The sequence below is a fragment of the Psammomys obesus genome, unplaced genomic scaffold (genome assembly GCF_907164565.1).
Source record: "Psammomys obesus unplaced genomic scaffold, mPsaObe1.curated_primary_1811, whole genome shotgun sequence".
In the NCBI taxonomy this organism is placed as follows: Eukaryota; Metazoa; Chordata; class Mammalia; order Rodentia; family Muridae; genus Psammomys; species Psammomys obesus.
In genome coordinates, this window is record NW_026592439.1 from 252,656 (window position 1) to 271,898 (window position 19,243).

The following is a 19,243-nucleotide window of genomic DNA, read 5'->3' on the forward strand; positions in this document are numbered from 1 at the left end:
TGACGCATTGGGAGTGCGCAGGCCGGAAAGCTTGCAGGTGGCGAAAATGGCGGACAGCAGCGGGCGTGTGGGCAAGAGCAGCGGGAGCGGCACGGGCAAGGGGGCGGTGTCGGCCGAACAGGTGAGGAGCCGCGAGCGCTGGGTCGGTGTCGAGTTCGTGCAAGAAACAGGGTTTGTGGCTTGTACGAACCTTGAGCCCTTTCCACGTTCGCCGTGGTCACGCACAGGGGAGAGGGGTTTCCTTGGAGGTGATCACGCTCCCTCCTGGGCCGTGAGTTGCTGGGTGAGTCGAGTGAGAAAGCCCTGAGGTGCGCGACCTGGGAAGGTGTTCAGGTCTCTGAGGAGAGGGTCGCCGTTTCCCCCATTTCCCCCCGTCTCCGAGGTACCATGAAGAGGGTATGGTTTGGCATGGCATCTAGTAACGGATCCCAGAGAGTGTTTAGCCAATGAGTTGGTTTTTGAGTCTGTGACTCTAAAACGGTGTTCATCATCACCGACCCTGCAGAGCCACGTGACCCAGACCCAGCTTAGTGTTCTGTAACTGTTTTGACTAAGGAGTCTTCAGTAGATTGGCTTTGTAGTTTGGTTTGCTTTTTTGATCTTGGCGTTGGGTGCTGAGGGTCGCTCTATGAGCCTTGGCCTTTCCAGAATTCACTATGTTGACCAAGCTGGTCTGGAACTCACAGAGATCGGCTTGCCTCTGTCTCCCAGATGCTGGAATTAAAGGCCTATGCCACTTCTCCTGGCCCGGGTTGTTTGGTGTTTTAAGACATGGTCTCACTAAGTTCGAGCTGGCCTCTATCTCCCTCCCTGTTCTGACTTCGGAAGAGACCAGAAACGCTTTTCTAATTAAAGTTTGCTTCTCCTGATCTTCATAACATCGGAATACATGTGACAACTTAATCAGAAAGGTATTTGTGATAGGGGAACCGTGATTTGTTAATCGTGAGATTAGTGTTTAATCGATATTAAAAGAAAAAAATCACACAATTGAAATGAAAGTAGTTGAAGCTAAGGGTGTAGTTTAGTGGTTCAAGTAGGAAAGCCCTGAGGTGTAGGATCTGGGAGGGGGTCTGATCCCACCGGGTTTGAGTCCAGGGGTTAGGTTACATGTGTATTAAACAGTTATTTTAGTCATAAGTACATCTGTCAGTTAGTTGTTGAAGAGTTAGTACAGGTAAAAGCATCATCATAAAGAGCTTCCCTATCAGAAAAAGGATTTTCATAATTCTACTGAGTCAGGAAGTAAGTGTTCTAAGAGAGTAAAGTGCAGTGAAATTTTTGAGAATGGAAGAGGTAGCCTCTGACATAGTGAGAAAAGGAAAAACGGAAACTCATGCATTTTGACGGTTAGGCTTTGCTAAACACAGAGAAACTGGTAAATGAAACAGACCTTGTCTTAAAGTTGGTCAAAGACTTGTTTGCACAAAAGACAGCCAGGTGTAATCCTGCTGGGTTACCCTGCCAGTTACAAGCTAGCCTGGGCTACAGAGTGAAACACAGTCTCAAAAACGAGCAAAAAAGACAGGCAGAAAGACAGATAAAACAATGAGACTTTACAAATACATTTTACTTGTATGTTTACATGTCTGAGTGTATGTGTGTGCCACATGTGTGCTGGAGCCCTTGGAGATCAGAAAGGGGTCAGAGTCTCTGATATTGGTTGTTAGCTACCACGCGGGTCCTAGGCGCCACACCCAGGCCCTCTGCAAGAGAAGTCAGCGGTTTTCCGCTGAGCCATTTCTCCAGCCCCTACTTTAAAAACTTTTGCACACAAAGAATTTTTTTTTCTTCTCTCTCTCTCTTTTTTTTTGCACAATTTGAAAAGTGATTCCAAAGTAATGTAGGTTTAGGATTTGGTGGGCAAGTGGAAAAGGGAAGCTGTGGAATGGTGAGATAGCAATGACAGTCTTATGCCATAGAATCAGATAGACCAGTGTTTGAATTGTATTTTTTATTTATATATGATTTCTCCCATTACTTCTTACCCTCTATCTGTAAAAACACAGCAGTTCCTATCTCATAACTATTTAGAGTACTAAACAAGAAAATCCATGTGATTTTTTTTTCCCCCTACCCTGACTAAAATACAGAGAACATGAAATGTGTTTAATAAATGTTAGTTAGGGGCTGGAGAGATGGCTTTTGCAACGCCCCAACTCTGGTTCCCAGCCCCCATCGTGGTTGACTTCACATTTCCCTATAACTTCAGCTCAAGGGGATCCCATGCACTGCTCTGGCCTCCGAGGCCAGAACTGAGGTGCACGTGCTCTCATGCAGACCCGCAGACGCACACATAATGTGAACAATCTTTATAATTGCCGATTTGCTTTGCTTTCCTAGAGGATAAAATTCTTCAGCTTAATTTTAAAGGATGAAAAAAGTTAGTCAACTGAAGTTCTTTTTGTTTTTATTTTTTTTTTTTTTAATGCACATTGGTATACTGCCTGCATGTATGTCCATGTGAGATCCCCTGGAACTGGAATTACAGACAGTTGTGAGTTGCCATGTGGTGCTGAGAATTGAACCCAGGTTTTTTTTGAAGAACAGCCACTGCCCTTTCAAGAAGAGAAGAACCACTGAGCCATCTCTCTAGCCCCATGTGAAGATATTTTAGTTAGAAGTAATGTGCTTGCCAGCCGTAGTAGCACACACCTTTAATTCTAGCACAAGGGAGGCAGAGTCAGGCAGGTCTCTTGAGTTCATGGCCAGTATGGTCTACAAAGCAAATCCAGGACAGCTAGGGCTACACAGAGAAACTCTGTTTTGGAAAAAGCAAAAGAAGAATAGGAGGAGAGGGAGGAAGAAGCAAGGAATGTGTTCCAAAGCATTGAGACATGAACCACCTGGCATTGGAAATGCTGGTAGACTTTTTTGCAAGACTTGAAGAGGGTTATAGGGTTTCTGTCTCTGATGGATAATGGTACTGTAGAAGAGGTTGGAATTACTGTTATTCAAGGGTTGGTAGAGAAAAGTCCTCAGAGGAGAATGAAGAAATGTGCATTCATATACATATGTTGGAGGCCAGAGGCCAGCATCAGGTATCATAGGTCTAATTTCTTGTGCACTGTCAACTTTGTTGTTGTTTGAGACAGGTTTCATGTGGCCTCCAACTCACCAGCTAGGATAGACTAGCTGGCCAGAGCCCATAGACCCTTCTTCCCCATCACTAGGGTACCATTGTGCCTCAGCATTTAGGTGCACTAGCTTTCCATTGCCAGGCAGTGCATGCCTCAGTACTGTGCTTTTTTTTTTTTTTTTTTTTAATGTGTTCTGGGACTCAAAGTCAGGTTCATGGACTTTCTACCTGTGGAATTTTCTCTCCATCCCAATTAAAGTGTTTATCACTGATGCAAATTCAAGCCAAATGTGTCTTTTACAAGGAAAGGAGGAGTAGGTAATAGATTGTACTAGGCCTTGTTTTGTTTTCTGTTATTTATTGTTTATTGGTTTGCTGTTGTGGTTTTGTTTGTTTGAGATAGGAGCTCTCAGCTGTAACCCTGGACTAGCCTGGAATTTGCTATGTAGACCATGCTGGTCTAGAACTTGTGGCTATCTTCCTGTTTCAGCCTCCTAAGTACACCATAGCACTTGGGGGAGTGTTTGCATGTATGTGTGTGTTGGATGTGTTCCTGGTGACCTTGGACTGTGGAGGTCAGAGCATCAGATCCCCTGGAAGTGTAGTTATGAGCTGAGCCATCTCTCTAGCTGCCCAAATTTGAGAGTTTTTAATGTAGCCTGTTAGGAAATCACAGAAACATATTTTACCATTAGTGACTCGAAGATCCAAACAGAAAATAGTCTTACTATAGAAAAGTAACTATTACATTTTGGACTATGTCTTCTGATAGTCTCACACTTTATCTTTTGTATGTGTATAAGGATGGGTTAAGAAAGATGGCCCAGTCCGTGCTACAACAGCCTAGGTTAGCAGACAGGGGCAGTAAGCCTCAGAGACAACAGTTGAAACAGGAGAAAAATGTTCTTTTTACAATTATTCTGTCTTATTAGTCCTCAGAGTCTTAATTTGTTCTAATACTAACTCAAAATTCCAGGGTCATTTGTGAGCCTGGGCAATGATGAGTTTTATTTACTTCCAGCACGTCCTGCAGAGTCAGGCAAAGGGTAGACACTCCCATTCTCAAAGAGAGCTGGAAAGCCAGGAGTGGGTAACAAGCCTTAGGTCTGAGCTCCAAGAATGCAGGCATTGTCTTACAATTCTGTAATAATTTTTCTCTTCCTTATGTCCTTTGGAAACTCTGGGCCTCTAAAATGTTGGACAGCTCCACACATGTGGGCTTGCATCAGTCCATACTTGATGCTCTTGGGCTAGAGCTGCTTACTGATGCCCGCAGCCTTCTCTCCCAGGCAGACCGTGGGCACTGACAGTTGTATTCGGGGTCCTGGGAGCTGCCTGGCCCTCACTAGGGATTGCTTCAGTCAGAGTTCTCTTGTGACAGTTCCCATTCCTATGTTAGGTTTCTGCCTGGGCATTCCCACCCCAACCTCCAACAGTCCAGTGTATCTTTTGAAGTTTTAGTAGAGGAAGCCATCTCTCCACAGCTCTTGCATTCTGCATGCCTGCAGAATTAGCACCATTAGGGCGGACACTACCACAGGTCGCTGCTAATAATGTTCTCTCCAGCTGCAGTACAAGCTGTAAATAATTGGAGCGTGCTGGAATGTGAGGAGCAGGGGCAGGTAGGCTGGGGTGAGTTCCTTCTGCCCTCCAGACCCTAGCTTTTGATCCTATGATTGGAGGGACAGCCGCCAAGATCTCCGGAATACCTGCAGAACTTTTTTGCCTTTGTGTATATAATAAAGAGCTCTTGACTCTCTGTCAGAGTTAATTTCTGCACTCCTAGGGAAAAAAAAGAAAAGAAAAGAAAGCTTGTTTACATTCGTTTTCATGAAAATTCCACAGTGCTCATGTGATGACCAAAGGGACAATTTGTGGGTTCTCTCCTTCCACCTTTTCAAGCCTGGTATCAAACTCAGGTAGCCAGGCCTGGCCACAGGTACCTTTACCAGCTGAGCCATCTTGCTGGCCTGGTCACTCACTGTCTCGAACCTATTTCCACTTTGTTCACAGCCAGGCTGTGAATTGTCTAAGCTTTTAGGCTTTCTTTTCTTCTTTGGTTTCTTTTTATGTTCATTGGTGGATGTCTATGCGAGGGTGTTAGAAACTACGGAACTGGAGTTACAGAGAAGTGTGAAGTGTGAACTGCCCTGTGGATGCTGGGAATTGAATCTGGGTCCTCTGAAAGAACAGACAGTGATCACAGTGACAGGGCTTCTCTGTGTAAGCCCTGTCTGTCCTGGACTCAATATGTAGACCAGGCTGCCTTGAACCCACAGAGATCTGCCCGACTGCCTCCGGAGCACTGAGATTAAAGGCTTGTGCAACCATGCCTGGCTTGAAGCCAGTGCTTTTAACCACTGAGCCATCTTTCTTACTTTCTTTTAATTATGGATTCTTGTATTGTCTTTAAGCTGGGTGGTGTGTTTCTTAGAAACAACGGATTTGGATCTTGTTTATGACCTGGTCATCTGGTTCGTTCATTCTTTCTTTTTTTCTTGACACAGGGTCTAACTATGTAGTTCTTCCTGTACTTGAGCTCACTATGACTTCACAAAGATCCACCTGCTTCTGCCTCCCAAGTGCTGTTGATTAAAGGCATGGGCCACCATGCCCGGCTTTAGGCTTATCTTTTAATTGGAGTGTGAAGATTACTTACATTTAGGGTTATTGATAGGGGCTTGCTAATTATTGTAATTTTGTTGAATGTGTTTCTGGTTGATTGGTTATTGGTGTTTTGTTTTTTCATTCTTCATTTGTTGACTTACTGTGTTGGATGTGGTGTATGTGGTGGGGGTGGGGGGCGTGTGTGTGTTTTTATGTATGTATACCACATGGTTGCTTGGAGACCAGAATGGATGCTAGGAATCAAAAGTAGGTCTTCTGGAAGAGCAACTGCTTTTAACAGCCGAGTCATCCCTCCTGCCCCAAGTTATCAAATTCATATAGAAAAAGGGCTGGGAATGTCGTTCAGTGGTAATAGGTCTGCTTAGCATGGGCTGTGTCCTGGATTCACTGCCCGGTACTGTAAAACAAGTAAAAAAATAAAACAGGAAGGAAAAACAAAAACTATATAGCATTGAGTAACCAAGAAAGAAGGTAAAGCAGGACTATAAATCAAGGGGAAATAATTTGTTTGTATGAGATTAATATGTGACAAGCCAGAAACAACTCAGTAGTAGAAAAGGTTTTTACATTTAGAGAAACCGGTATACAAGTAGCAGCCCTTTGGTTCACTCTGAAAGCCACCTCATTGCACCAGGGCCTTGGGCTCTTCCTTTATGAATTAAGGTATATAATCTGTTGTTTTGTTTTGTTTTTTTTTTTTTTTTTCAGGCTGTAAATTGAACCCTGACACACAAAGGGCAAGTGTTCTACCCCTGAGCTATACCTTAACTAGTCTAAGTTTTAGAAGTAAACAAGACAAAGCATCTAGGCTGTCATAATGCCTGGCACATAGTAGGTGCTCTTTCCTGACCATGCTGTGGAAAGCAGAGTTGTAGGGTCACGAAAGAGTTAAGTGTCTAAAAATGGGTTATATTTGCATATCTAAATTTTCCTGAGAGATAACGGAAAAGAAGGCAGGGTATATCATGGCAAATAATGTAAATAGAAAAAATTGGGGCTGGAGGTGTAGTCCAGATGTCAGAGCGCTTTTCTTCTCTTCGGGAGGCCTTGGGTTCATGCTTAGCATTGAGTATACGAGGTGTGACGAGTACTCCTGTAATCCTCAAAGGACTTGGGTCAAGGTGGAGACAAGAGGATCAGAAGGTCAAGTCATCCTTGGCTACATAGCAAATTTGAGGTCATCTTGGGTTATATGGGACAAAAAGAGAAAAGAATTTTTTTGTGTGTTGAAAAGAAAACAACAACAACAAAAAAGAGGCCAGTGGTGGTGGTGCTTTTAATCCTAGCTCTCAGGAGGCAGAGGCAGGAAGATATACGTGAGTTTGAGAACAGCCCAGACTACACAGAGAAATTATGTCTTGAAAAACAAAAAGAATGTAAGAGAAGGGGTGTCACTCAGTGGTGAAGCACCCGCCTGACGTGTAGGAACTTGGGGTTCAGTCCAGAGCACTGGAGGTTAAAAATCATGTAAGGGATTAAACAGATGCCAGGACAACTTTGTAAGAGAATTTGACTTGAAACCAGAAGAGAGAATTTAGATTTCGGCAGGGAAATAAGTAATGAGAGAGGTTTGGAAAAGCCTACCAGGAAGAATGGAAATTATACACAAATGTCTGAGAAGCAACTGAATTGGGACACTACTAGTGACATAAGACAGCAAGAAATTAAGTTAACATGTAGAGAAAGCCTGTGTGTGAGAGTAAGCAGGACCAGGTCTTACAGATTTTTATTATAAAGAATTTGGGTTGCATTCAGGGGGCAGAAGCAAGATCTCAAGTTCAAAGCCTGACTGGTAATCTGTATTCATCGACCCTGCCTCAAAACACACAAACACCCCTCCAACATATATATCCTTTGGTATGAATGCCATGGTCACCCTTAAAAACAAGAACTCGGGGGCTAGAGAGATAGCTCAGTGATTAATAGCACTTGCTGATCTTCTAGGGGACATGGGTTCAATTTCCAGCTCTGTATCCATATGGTAACTCACTGACATTTGTAAATCAAGCTCCAGGGATCTGATAGCCTTCTTTGGGCCTCTTTGGGCCCAAGGCATGCACACAGTGAACATATACATGCAAGTAAAATACATAAAAGTAAATCTTAGGGGAAAAACCCTTTGTATATGAATTCTGAGGAGTGGGAATGGAACAAACCTTTTTTCATTATCCTTGAGACCCAGGAGATGTCAGCTTAAAAGTTGTTTACTTTACACTTCACTCACAGTTATGTTGCAATTAGCCGATGACAATGATTTACTTTTGTGGTTGATTTTTTCCACAACTGGAGATAATTCACACATTTCAGTACATTTATTTTAGTTCATATCCTGAAAGAGAACAACAAAAAATATATCATATTATACTAGAATAAGGAATCAGGGTAGGGATCCAGGGATAGTTCACTGGTAGATGCCTGCTTTCGTTACTCCAGTCCCTAAGCCTGATGTCCAGCACTACAGTTAAAGGCGGTGGAGAGGATTTCGTGGAGGAAACAGGATGCCATTAGTAAGAATGTTGGCTAGCAGTGTGGCACAGTGTATATCCAGAAGAGTGCACCATTTGGTGCTGGGAGAACATGTAGAATCTGGCTTAGCCACAGTGTTTTGCTTTTGTTTTCCCCTTCCCCCCTTTACATTTCCTCTCTTTCTTTCTTCATCTTTTTTTCTCTTCTTATCCTCTCCCAACACCCTTTCCCTCCTCTCCTCCTTTTAAAAGACAGGCCTCTGTGCATCCCAGATGACCTTGAACTCATAAACCTCCTGCCTCAGCCTCAGCACTGCGATTATGGACTAGAGGTACTAGCCAAGCTTCTTTTAGTTTTTTGTTGTTTTTTTAACTTGTTGTTTTTTAATTACTTTTCTTCAAGGTGTAGCCCTGACTGGCCTGGGAGTGCTGAGATTACAGGTGTGAGCAGCCATGCCTGTTCTAATTAGAATGTTTTTGAAGAATAGCAGGTAGTTTGCAAAATTGAGCACAAAGGGCTGGTTAGACTAAAGTTCAGGAACTGTGGGTCAGCTTTAAGGAACCAGGAGTGGAGTGAAAGATCAGCTTTGTAAGCATAGGTATCTCATCTCCAACTGCTTTCATTATACCTTCGTCTCTCCAAAACCTTAAAAAGATGGCATGGGTTACTTGCCTCTGGGGTCAAGGGCCAACGGCTTGTGATTCGTGGCCCCAAAGGAATCCTACCAAGTTAAAGAGGAGGAAGTCCACATTGGTTGGGGGATAGTTAGCATACCAAGTAAGAGTTACTTTTTGTTGTTGGGAATTGAACCCAACACCTCTTGCATGCTGAGGCCATTCTCACCAAGTTGTGTCTCCAGCCCTTTATTAAAAAGCTTAGTGGCCTGGTGGGTAAAGCATTTGCTGCACAAGCCTGGCCACCTGAGTGTAATCCCAGGAATTCACAGTTGAAGGAGAAAACGGAACTCTAGAGTTGTCCTTTCTGGAGTCCAGTTCCCAACACTCGCAGCCACCTGTAACTGCAGCTCCAGGTGAATCTGACACCCTCTTTTGAACTCCACACATATAGACATATACACAAAAAAGAAAGAATGTTTAAATCTGTAAAAAAGGCAAGGACTGGAATGGTGCTGGCTCAGTAGTTAAAAGAGTACATACTGCTCTTGTAGAAGACCTGATTTGGTTGCTGGGAACCAAATCAGGCTTGTGACTCCAGCTGCAGGGGACTCAATCACCCTCTCCGGTCTAATTACTGCATTCATTTGCACAAGCATAAATATCTATATAATTTTTTTTTTAATTTTAAAAATATCTGGGGGTGGGGAATGGCAAACTGGCAAGATAGCTCAGTGGTTAAAAGAACTTAAAAGGTCTTTCACAGGACCCGGGTTCAGTTTCCAGCACATACACGGTGGCTCACAATCATCTGTAACTCCAGGTTCAGGGAATCTGATGCCCACTTCTGGGTATCAGTCACACACTCAGTACACTCATACACATACTTGCAAGCATAACATCACACTCATAAACATATGATAAAAATGAGGAAGTTGGGGGAGGGGACCTACAAAAGCCCTGACAGCCCTCCTTACCTAGAAGTCTGCTGTAGGTATTCCAGCAGCTCCTTCCTCATCTCTCACATTCAAATTTATTGTCAAATCCTCCTCTTGCCTAGGAAATATCTCACACGTGTGCACTTAGTGAGTGCCTACTGGGGAAGGAATGCCACACAGACTAAGAAATTGCAAATTTGTAATCTTCTCCATTCCAAAATAGGTATCCACTATCGTATCTTTGTAGCTTGCCATTTTATGGACTGCCTTTACTTTGTGGTATTTTCACTGTCTCATCTCTCTTCTCTCTTAGGTAATTGCTGGCTTTAATCGCCTTCGGCAGGAACAGAGGGGCTTGGCATCCAAAGCAGCTGAGCTGGAGATGGAGTTGAATGAGCACAGGTAAGGAAGTCACAGAGAAACAGTAGAATAATTGGGTGGGCCGTTTTGTGGGGGTGGGATGCAGTAGAGTGGGACTGAATTTTGAAGTTTTTCGTGTCTTGCTACCCTAGCCTAGTGATCGATACACTGAAGGAAGTGGATGAAACCCGCAAGTGCTACCGCATGGTTGGAGGTGTGCTGGTAGAGCGGACTGTCAAAGAGGTGCTGCCTGCCTTGGAGGGTAATAAGGAGCAGGTGAGCAAACTCCTTCATAGGCATTTGGGCAACGGAGAGGTTAAATAGTGGCGACCAGGGACTTAGAAAATGTGAGGAAAGAAAGTCAAAAGCAGAAATTCATGTTAAAGCTATATAGCCTGTTAGCCTGTGTCCTTTACACTGTTACACAGTACAACTCCTTATGCGAGGAGTCATTGGCTGTATGCCCTCTCCATATCCTCTTTGATGTGGTTGAGTTGGGAGGGGAATGCAGAGTGGAGTTCATGGATACCTGAATCAAAATCACCTGAAGAACTAGTTTAGCAGCACTGGGCCTCAAACCCAGGGCCTTATGCATAGTAGGCTAAATACTGTGCCACAGAGCCACACCTCCAGCCAAGAACCAACTTAAAATACAACTTCTTGGGCTCTCTCTCTGGAACCACTGAACCAGCCCTTGAAGATACAAGTGACATTTTAGAAGAAGAAAGAATACTTACTGGGATGGCATACATTGGTGTTTAACTTCCTAAGATGATAAGACAGGGAAATCGTAGGTTTGAAGACATCCTGGGATAACTATAGATCAATAAGTTAAAAAAAAAAAAAAAAAGTGACCTAAGAGAAGAAACCTCATGATAACTGCTATTTTAAAAACAAGCAGCCCATCCTCCCTGGAGAGCTATTAACAACTGAAAGTTGCTGGGAGAGGAGGACGTCATTGTCTTAAGTGATGCAGCCCCTGCTCAGTTGCTCCTATTTGAATGGAGCGCTCCAGACCCATGCCCACAAGGATGGTCCTGCTTTAATTCTGTGGGTCACAAAACAAAACAGAAATATCCTGAGGTGGGGGAACTTTTCGGGCGGGTTGGTGGATAAAAGAGTAGGGCTAAGTTTGATCAGAATATAGTACATACTTATAAAATTGTCAGAGGATAAATAACAGAAGTAAGTAGCCCAGATGATTCCTTGTGTTTGAGAAAGAAAGCACTTGAGAGTTTGGACTTTGTTAATTCTAGGTGAGGTTAAAAATACTATCTTGTTTCACTTCCTCTAACCATAGTCCATTCCAATTCTGGGGAGGGAGACCTGCAGTCCTTCTGTACCCTCTTTTCTTTGCCTTCTAGATACAGAAGATCATTGAGACACTGTCACAGCAGCTTCAGGCAAAAGGGAAAGAGCTCAATGAATTCCGGGAAAAGCACAACATTCGTCTCATGGGGGAAGATGAGAAGCCAGCAGCCAAGGAAAACTCAGAAGGGGCTGGGGCCAAGTCCAGCTCTGCAGGAGTGTTGGTTTCTTAGGAACGAAGGCCTCTGCATTTTTTTTTTTTTTTTACCCTGATTCCCACTTCTCATTTCGTTTTATTGTTGTTGTTGTTATTATTATTGTTCTCAGCTATTGTAATATTTTTTTGTTTATTAAATGTTTTGGTCAGAATGCTTAGCTGTAGCCTGAAAGTTACTCTCATTTAGGGCAGCATTGAAGGCAAAAGACAGCATACAGCTGAACATGGTGGCATACACACCTTTAATTGTAGTGCTTGGGACACAACAGGAGGCCAGCCAGGTCATCCAAGGCTATATAGTGAGAGCCTGTCTCATACAAAACAAAAAATAGTATGATTTATGGTTTTTGTTTCTACTGGGTTAATGTCTCATGGTACCAGACAGGACCCGTATTTTGAGCTTTCCTTTGTAAATAAAGACATCTGCTTATTTAGTGCTCTTCTAAAAAGGAGTGAGAGACAAATGTTGACTCTGAGATTGAAGTTTAATAAATGCTTGCAGTGAGGTGGCAGCTCTGAGAATGCTCCGGGTTTGCCACAGCAGAGGCCTGGCCCTGTGCCTCTCTGCTGTTCTTTACATGAAGAGCTCCAGGACGCAAACCTGTGGGCTAGCTGTCCTGCCATCCTCACCGAAACCCCCAACCAAATAAAGATGGTCATTCCAAAGGCAAGTGCGATGGCCCATGCGCTTCAGTCCACGGTCTGCACAGGGGAAGTGGAGCCACCTCGGCGGAGACTTGCCTGTTGGGTGGAGAGCAGAGGGGAGTTATTGACGCACGGGACCTTTGTTACTGACTCTGCACCAGCAAACTGGTCTGTTATTTTTCTTATTTGATTTGCTGGCCTTTTCAACTGTTTATATTCTACTTACATTGTCTATTTTATTTTGTTTTTGAAACAGGGTCTCACTGTGTCATCCTGGCTAGTCTCAAACTCTTTGGACCAGGCTGGCTGCCTCTGCCTCCCAAGTGCTGGAATTAAGGGTGTGAGCCACTATGCAGGGCTGTTTTTTTTTTGGGGGGGGGGGGGGGGGGGGCGGTTCTGTGTATCCCTGGCTGACTTGGAACTCCCTTTGTAGACCAGGCTGGCCTCAAAGTCAGAGATCCTCCTGCCACAGTCCCCCAAATGATGGGATTAAATGAGTGTTCCGACACCATCTGGCTATGGCTCTATTTAAAAAAATTAGGCTCTTATGTGTAGCCCTTGCTGGTCTGGAACTTAAGGCTGGCTTTGAACTCAAGAGATGCACCTGCCTCTGCCTCCCGAGGGCTGGAATTAAAGGTGTGCGCCACCGTGCCCCTGCTTTTCTTTAACTCTTGTCATCTAACTTTTCCTCGTTTCTATTCCACCACTGTCTCTCTTTGTAGTTTTAGGTTCCCATATCTTTCCCGCCCTTCCCTCAAACATTGGTTTGGCTCTTACGGGTATCATAGATGTAGAGGTCATTGCAGATTGCGTCTCTAGCTCTGGTCAGAGTTTCTCCACCAAACAGTACAGCGAAGGGTCCCACCACTGAACAGGAATGGTATCGCAGGCTCTGGGGGCCCTGCTGTAGCCCCTGCCCACTGCTCACAAGCCTTGCAAGCTGTTCGGTCAAACGAGGGGCCACAGGTGGTTCCTCCTTTGGGGAGAAGGAAAAGGGGGACTGTCTCCAGGGTTTGCTCACCGCAGCTTCAGACCTTGTCCACTTTAAAATGTGAGTAGCTGGTACCTTAATTTTCCCATGGCTCCATTGCCCCGCTACTTCTGGTTCAACTGAGTTGCAGCCCCCAAAGAGCAATAGCTGATGGCCGGGATGGGGTCCAGGAGTTGGCAGGAGGGCGGCACAGTGACCAGATCTGGAGGCCGTGTGGCTGCCTTCTTCCTTGTAGCTGTTGGTACACAGAGATTCGGGCCTGAGTTTGGTTTTCTAAAAAGATTCAAGTGCCAATGTGCCCTTGTAAAATCAGGCTCGGGCAGGTAAGAGTTAAGCCATCTTAGAAATTTGTAGATTCCAAGATGAAAGGTGCTAGGGTGAGGACGGGGAGAAACAACCTGTAAGTTTGTTTAGGTTTTTCTAGAGTATAGAGAAAACGAATGCTTGGGGCAAAGGTCGAAGTACCAGTAAGTTCGGGTCCTGTGGTCCAGCTTTAGCGTGTAGATGCTTCCGTAGCGTCGCTGCGTGCGGACGCCGCCTTCCCTGCCGGACACACGCAGCTCTCGGTCCGAGAGGCGAGTGCACGTGTGGCTGCTGAGGCCAGCGGGAGGGCAGCTGCCGGGGTTCGCAGTCCATACCTCCCACACGCCACTCTCCGTGTCCAGCGCGGCCACCGTGGCTAGGCGACGTGACCCGTCCCAGCCCCCCACCACGCAGAGCCAGCGTCCTCCCACCTGCGCCGCGTCGTGGTGACTGCGAGGGGGACTGCCCCGGCCTAGCAGGCGCATCGCTTGGCCCCCCGCGGGGTCGAAGACGACAGTATCGCTGCTGGGCACTCTTGCACCACCTTCTAGGAGACCCCCTACCAGATAGAACCGCCCCCGCAGTTCCGTGCATGAATGGAAGGCACGAGCCAGAAGCACGTCCTGCGCCACTGGCCTCCAGGTCCAGGCCGAGGCCCTTGCTGGAACAGGGTACTCTACCCCAGCCATGGGCCCAGCGGAGGGGAGAGCAGCTGGGTCGCTCCGGGTCGCACCGCTTCAACTCGGGCCCAGTACTTCCTCCGGGCACGGGCTAGCTCCCCCTCCAAGACCAGCCCTGGTCCTCAAGCCTCCCCATCTCTCCACCGCTGTCGCCCAGCAACCATTGCAGGGGCTGCAGTGCGACCGCTGCAAACTGAAGGTCGCAAAGCGCCAGTTACCTTGGAAACAGGAGCCCTGGCTAGCTACCGCGAGCTTACAATGCTGTCGTCAGGGCAACGAGATGTCGGGAAGCCAGTAAATATCCTAAAAGACTTGGGTTCAAAAGGGCAGGAAGCCGGGGGCTCCTTAAAAGAACCCGATAGCGGCAAACTAGACCGTGATTGTATTTGAAAAGCAGGTGATGGGGGTAGGCTGAGTGGAGACTATATATATTTTTTTCTTTTTCTTGTTTTTTTCTTTCTTTCTTTTTTTTTTTTTTTTTCATTTCACTTCAAAATTTCCAACTTCAAAATTTCCCTAGGTATGAGGTAGGGAGGAAACAAGTCAGAGGTTAAGGGAATGAACGTGGACAAGGTGGCTTAGGATTCGGAGATTTGTGTAGGCTTCTGCGTTCCCAGGTGTGTAGGGGCTGTTAGAGTCCTCACTGCTCTGACCACTAGAGGGCAGGAGAGTCCAGGCTCAGCGAGAGAAGAGCCAGGAGAGAAAGGTGTGGTAGGAAAGGAGACAGGAGAGAAAGTGGTGGAGGAAGAGATGAGTTAGAGTGGGTGAAGTGGGTGAGGAAAAATTGGTTAAGCATATCTTGGACGATTTTTCACTACTTAGTCCTAGAAAGAATAACAATTTCATCTTGCTTAATTAGAACCATGTGGAAAGGGAGGCACTGTGGAATTCAGGATTAAGGGCCTGGAGTTTCTTCTGATAAAATCCTGGGCAGAAGCTGCCCAGCCTTAGAAGGTGGGTGGGGTGCGATGGGGAGGAGAGAAAAACAGACTCCTGCCCCTCCCTGCTCTCTTCCTTTTAGTCAAGCCCGGTTACTGAGGGCCTTACCGCTGCTCCCCACAGGACTCAGGGCAGAATGAAGAGGCCCAGACCAAGGCTGACTGACTGGTTTCAGTTGTAGGAGGAAACACAGATTTCTACTCCTAACCCAGCTGGGGTGGAGTACAAACAGGATCTATGTCCCTCAGGCCAGGCTTTGGGTGGGAAGGATGGCTCCGACTTTGGCCTTTGGTTTCTGAACATGAACTTGTTCCCCATTAGGTTGAGAAATCCAGACCACGGAGAACGTTCCAGGCTTCGGTGGGAATGGTCACGTGACTCGGACCAGGCGCGCACTGGACCTTTTTCCTCCTGATGCCAGTCAGACCCCGAGAGAAAACTGGGTGGGAAGGGTATGCCCAGGAAGGCACAGGCACAGACGAGATTACTACAGGGTCCATTGCCTTTGTCTTCCTCCTCTTCCTTCCTTTTTTAGAAGTCGTGCTCCTGAGGACTGAGCCTACGATGCCCCCCCCCCCCCCAGCTAGGCAGAACTCTTAACACTGTGCTGTATCCCCAACCCATTTTTTTTTTTTTTTTTTCACTTTCAGTTAGGAGCTTGATAAGTTACTCCGGGTGGCCTTGAACTCATTTTGTAGCCCAGGCAGTCTTTGCCTCAGCCTCCTGAGTGGCCCAGATTACAGGCCTGTCTCACCTGCATGTTAAGCCTTGTGTCACTGTGTCCAATGATCTATCCCGTGTCGGACAAGTAAGATCCTCAGTTTTCCAGGGTTATGGTAAAATTCTCTTCTAAAACAAACACCTAAGGCTGGGGAGATGGTTCAATGATGCAAGCCCCGGGACCCGAGGCCCATCCCCAGACCTCCAGGAACATATCTGGGCTTGGCATCCCAGTGCTGGCAATGCAGAGACGGTGGATCACTAGGGCTTGGTGGTGGCCAGCCATCTTAGCTCCAGGTGAGCTCCAGGTCAGTGAGATACCCCATCTCAAAATGCTAAGTGCACAACATCCGACCAACAACACCTGAGACTGTTCTCCGGCTTCCACATGCACGCATGCCCATGTGAACACGGATACACAACACTTTTGATCAGCACTTGGGACTCTGATGCAGGAGGAGGGCTAGCCTAGGCTACCCAGAACTACGCCAACCACCCTAACTTAAGAAGTTAAATAATAACCCCAACAAGAGACCAACCCTCCCCCCAAAATATTTTTGTATCTGTAGCTAAAACCTAATCTCCCTAAGGCTTCTCACTGGCTCACTTCCCAACGACTGGACAGGGATCTGATACAGTCCTTGGATTAGATAAGGTACTGACTAGGTAGGTTGGGATCATCTTGCTTAAATCTTATTGGTCTGGTACCCATTTTAGGCTCTTGTTTTCACCCATCTTTGGCTGAGCTGCCAGTTTTGTTTTCTGCCTCTCCTTACAAAACAAAACAAAAACAGGAATGCCCCATTCCAGGATCCTTTCCTGTTTCTCTCAGCTTTGTCTCTTTTTCTTCTAGTTGGACTCGAGTGCTGTGTCCTTTGAGTCACAGCTGGATATGTAGCCTGACCCTCACATACCCCCGAGCTGTATCTGCTCCAGCTCTGTGCCTCTCTCCACCCAGTAATAACCCTAGACCCAAAACAGGGACTGCTTAGGATTCCCACTTCTCCCAATTATTTTGAACCAAGTCTACATCTTGGAGGAAGCAGGAAAGAAGGTGGAAAAGGGGGAGGGGGCAGGAGGAAGTGGGCACAAGCCCGCTGATCTGTGCTCTCTGCCTGAGAATGACACCTGAGGCAGCCTGTGCCTCTCAGTCTGAGATGTCTATTCCAGCCCCCAACCTATGCCTTGACTTATATCTTCACAATGTTCTTTTTCTTCTCCCTGCCTTACTCCCATGCTTTTTTTCTTTTTTGAGACAGAGCATTGCTAAGTACCCCAGGCTGATCTTGAGTTCACAACATTCTGCCTTAGCCTCCTGACTGCTAGGATTACAGGCATGTGCCACCAACCGTATCTGGCCCTTAGTCATTTTCTGACCCTGGAATCATCCCCGGCCCTCAGGATTGTTCAGTGCACACAGAAAGACAACCCTTAGCCTGGTGAGTCTCTGTCACACTCTCAAGACTTCTGCAATGCCCTCTTCTTCCCTCCAGGATTGGACATGAGCTAGAAAGTATCTGAGAGAAGCTGGATGGCAGTGGTTCTAGCACTCAGGAGGCAGAAGCAGGCAGATCTCTGAGTTCGAAGCCAGCCTGCTCTACAAAACAAGTTTCAGGACTACACGGAGAAACCCTGTCTCAAAAAGAAGGAGGAGGAGGAAGAGGAAGAATGAATCTGAAGAGAAGGGATGATGGGGAGGAATTTGTGTTCTTTGGGAAAGCAGGAGTCATTGAGTATGAGAACTGAAAACACAGTATGAATATTAATGGATCCCAGACATTTCTCTTCATGTCTTCCTCTTGCTCAGATTTTGTCTCTTTGAATTTCCTCTCTAGGAGCTGGTAAGATGGCTCAGTAGGAGGAGGTGCTTGCTGCTAAAGCTGATAACCTGAGTTTGATTCCCCAGACCCCTATGGTGGAAGGAAAGAACTGACTCCTGTAAATTGTCATCTGACCTCCACACGGGGGCCACTGTAGGCGCCACCCCTCCACCCCCAGTGACCCTCACACTGAATGAATGTGCTTTCTGTTCTTTAGAGATTGTTTGTCTATCTTTTGCTTTTGTTATTGTTGATGGTGGTGGTGGGTTTTTTGAGGGAGGGTTTCTCTGTGTAGCCCTGGCTGTCCTGAAACTCCCTTTGTAGACCAGGCTGGTCTTGAACTCACAGAGATACACCTGCCTCTACCTCCCAAGCACTGGGAGTAACGATGTGGGCTACTATGCCTGGCTATCTTTTGCCTTTAAAAAATTCTTTTGGAAGCTGGGTATGGTGGCACACACCTGTAATCCCAGCCTGGTCTACAAATCAAGTCCAGGAAAGCCAAGGCTACATAGTGAAACCCTGCCTTGAAAAACAAAACAAAATTCTTTTGGGCAGGTGAGTGGGGGCTGGCAAGGTGGCCAGATAAAGAGGCCTGCCACTAAACCTGACAGCTGAGTTCAATCCCTGGGACACACATGGAGGAAAAGAGAGAGCTGCCTCTCGAGAGTTGTCCTCAAGAGAGGACCTCAGAGAGGTCCTCTGACCTCTTCTCTATACACATGCCGTGACAACACGCTGTTACACACACACCCTCTCTCTCTCAAATAATTTAGAAAATTATTTCTAAAATACAAGGAATGGACTGTAGGTCCTAGACAAGCACTCCACCTCTTGAGCTTCATTGCTAAAGACTGGCCCCCAAATCCAGAAGTCCTTACTATATAACTCTGGCTAGCTGGAAACTCCTTGTGTAGGCCAGGGTGGCCTTGAACTTGTGGTATCTCCCTGCCTTTGCTAAGATTACAGGTATATGCCACCATTCCTAGCCGGTGGCCGCCCTTGAAAATATTATTATTATTATTATTATTATTATTATTATTATTATTATTATTATTGTTGTTGTTGTTGTTGTTGTTATGTATAGCCCTGCCTGGCTGTCTTGGAACTAGCTCTATAGACTAGGTTGACCTCAAACTCACAGACACTTGCCTGCCCCTGCCTTCTGAGTGCTGGGATTAAAGCCATGTGCCAGAACCTCCCAGAGAAAAAGTATCTTAAGACAGGATCTAGCCTTGAGTTTGGGACTCCCCTACAGCATGCAGGCCCCTCGGAAGGCTTCCCTCTACTGCCAGGAATGCCTCAGCCTCCCACGTGACCCAGGTAGCAGCACTTGCTTACCTTCTTTTTCTTCCCGGTGTAACTTTTTTCCTGCTAGTTTGCGTCTGTTTTTACTTATTTTTCTTTTAGGGTTCTGTCCTTTCCTTTCTGCCAAATGGAGCCACCACCTGACTTATCCAGGAATGGCTTTTTCTTCTTCTTCTTCTCCTTCTTCTTCTTCTTCTTCTTCTTCTTCTTCTTCTTCTTCTTCTTCT

The 19,243-nt window shown here is 46.1% G+C and overlaps 2 protein-coding genes across 2 annotated transcripts; one reads left to right on the top strand and one right to left on the bottom strand.

The window, feature by feature from the left end:
• The first annotated feature begins 8 nt into the window (after positions 1 to 8).
• Pfdn2 (prefoldin subunit 2) lies at positions 9 to 12,281 on the top strand. The gene is made up of 4 exons (XM_055613247.1): positions 9 to 121; positions 10,039 to 10,127; positions 10,238 to 10,361; positions 11,450 to 12,281. Exons 1-4 carry the CDS (start codon positions 47 to 49, stop codon positions 11,624 to 11,626), a joined length of 465 nt encoding a protein of 154 aa, XP_055469222.1. The 5' UTR covers positions 9 to 46; the 3' UTR covers positions 11,627 to 12,281.
• Positions 12,185 to 14,519, bottom strand: Klhdc9 (kelch domain containing 9). The gene is made up of 4 exons (XM_055613240.1): positions 13,712 to 14,519; positions 13,322 to 13,481; positions 13,033 to 13,231; positions 12,185 to 12,351 (listed from the first exon to the last, which is right to left on the bottom strand). Exons 1-4 carry the CDS (start codon positions 14,236 to 14,238, stop codon positions 12,185 to 12,187), a joined length of 1,053 nt encoding a protein of 350 aa, XP_055469215.1. The 5' UTR covers positions 14,239 to 14,519.
• Between the last annotated feature and the right edge of the window lie 4,724 nt (positions 14,520 to 19,243).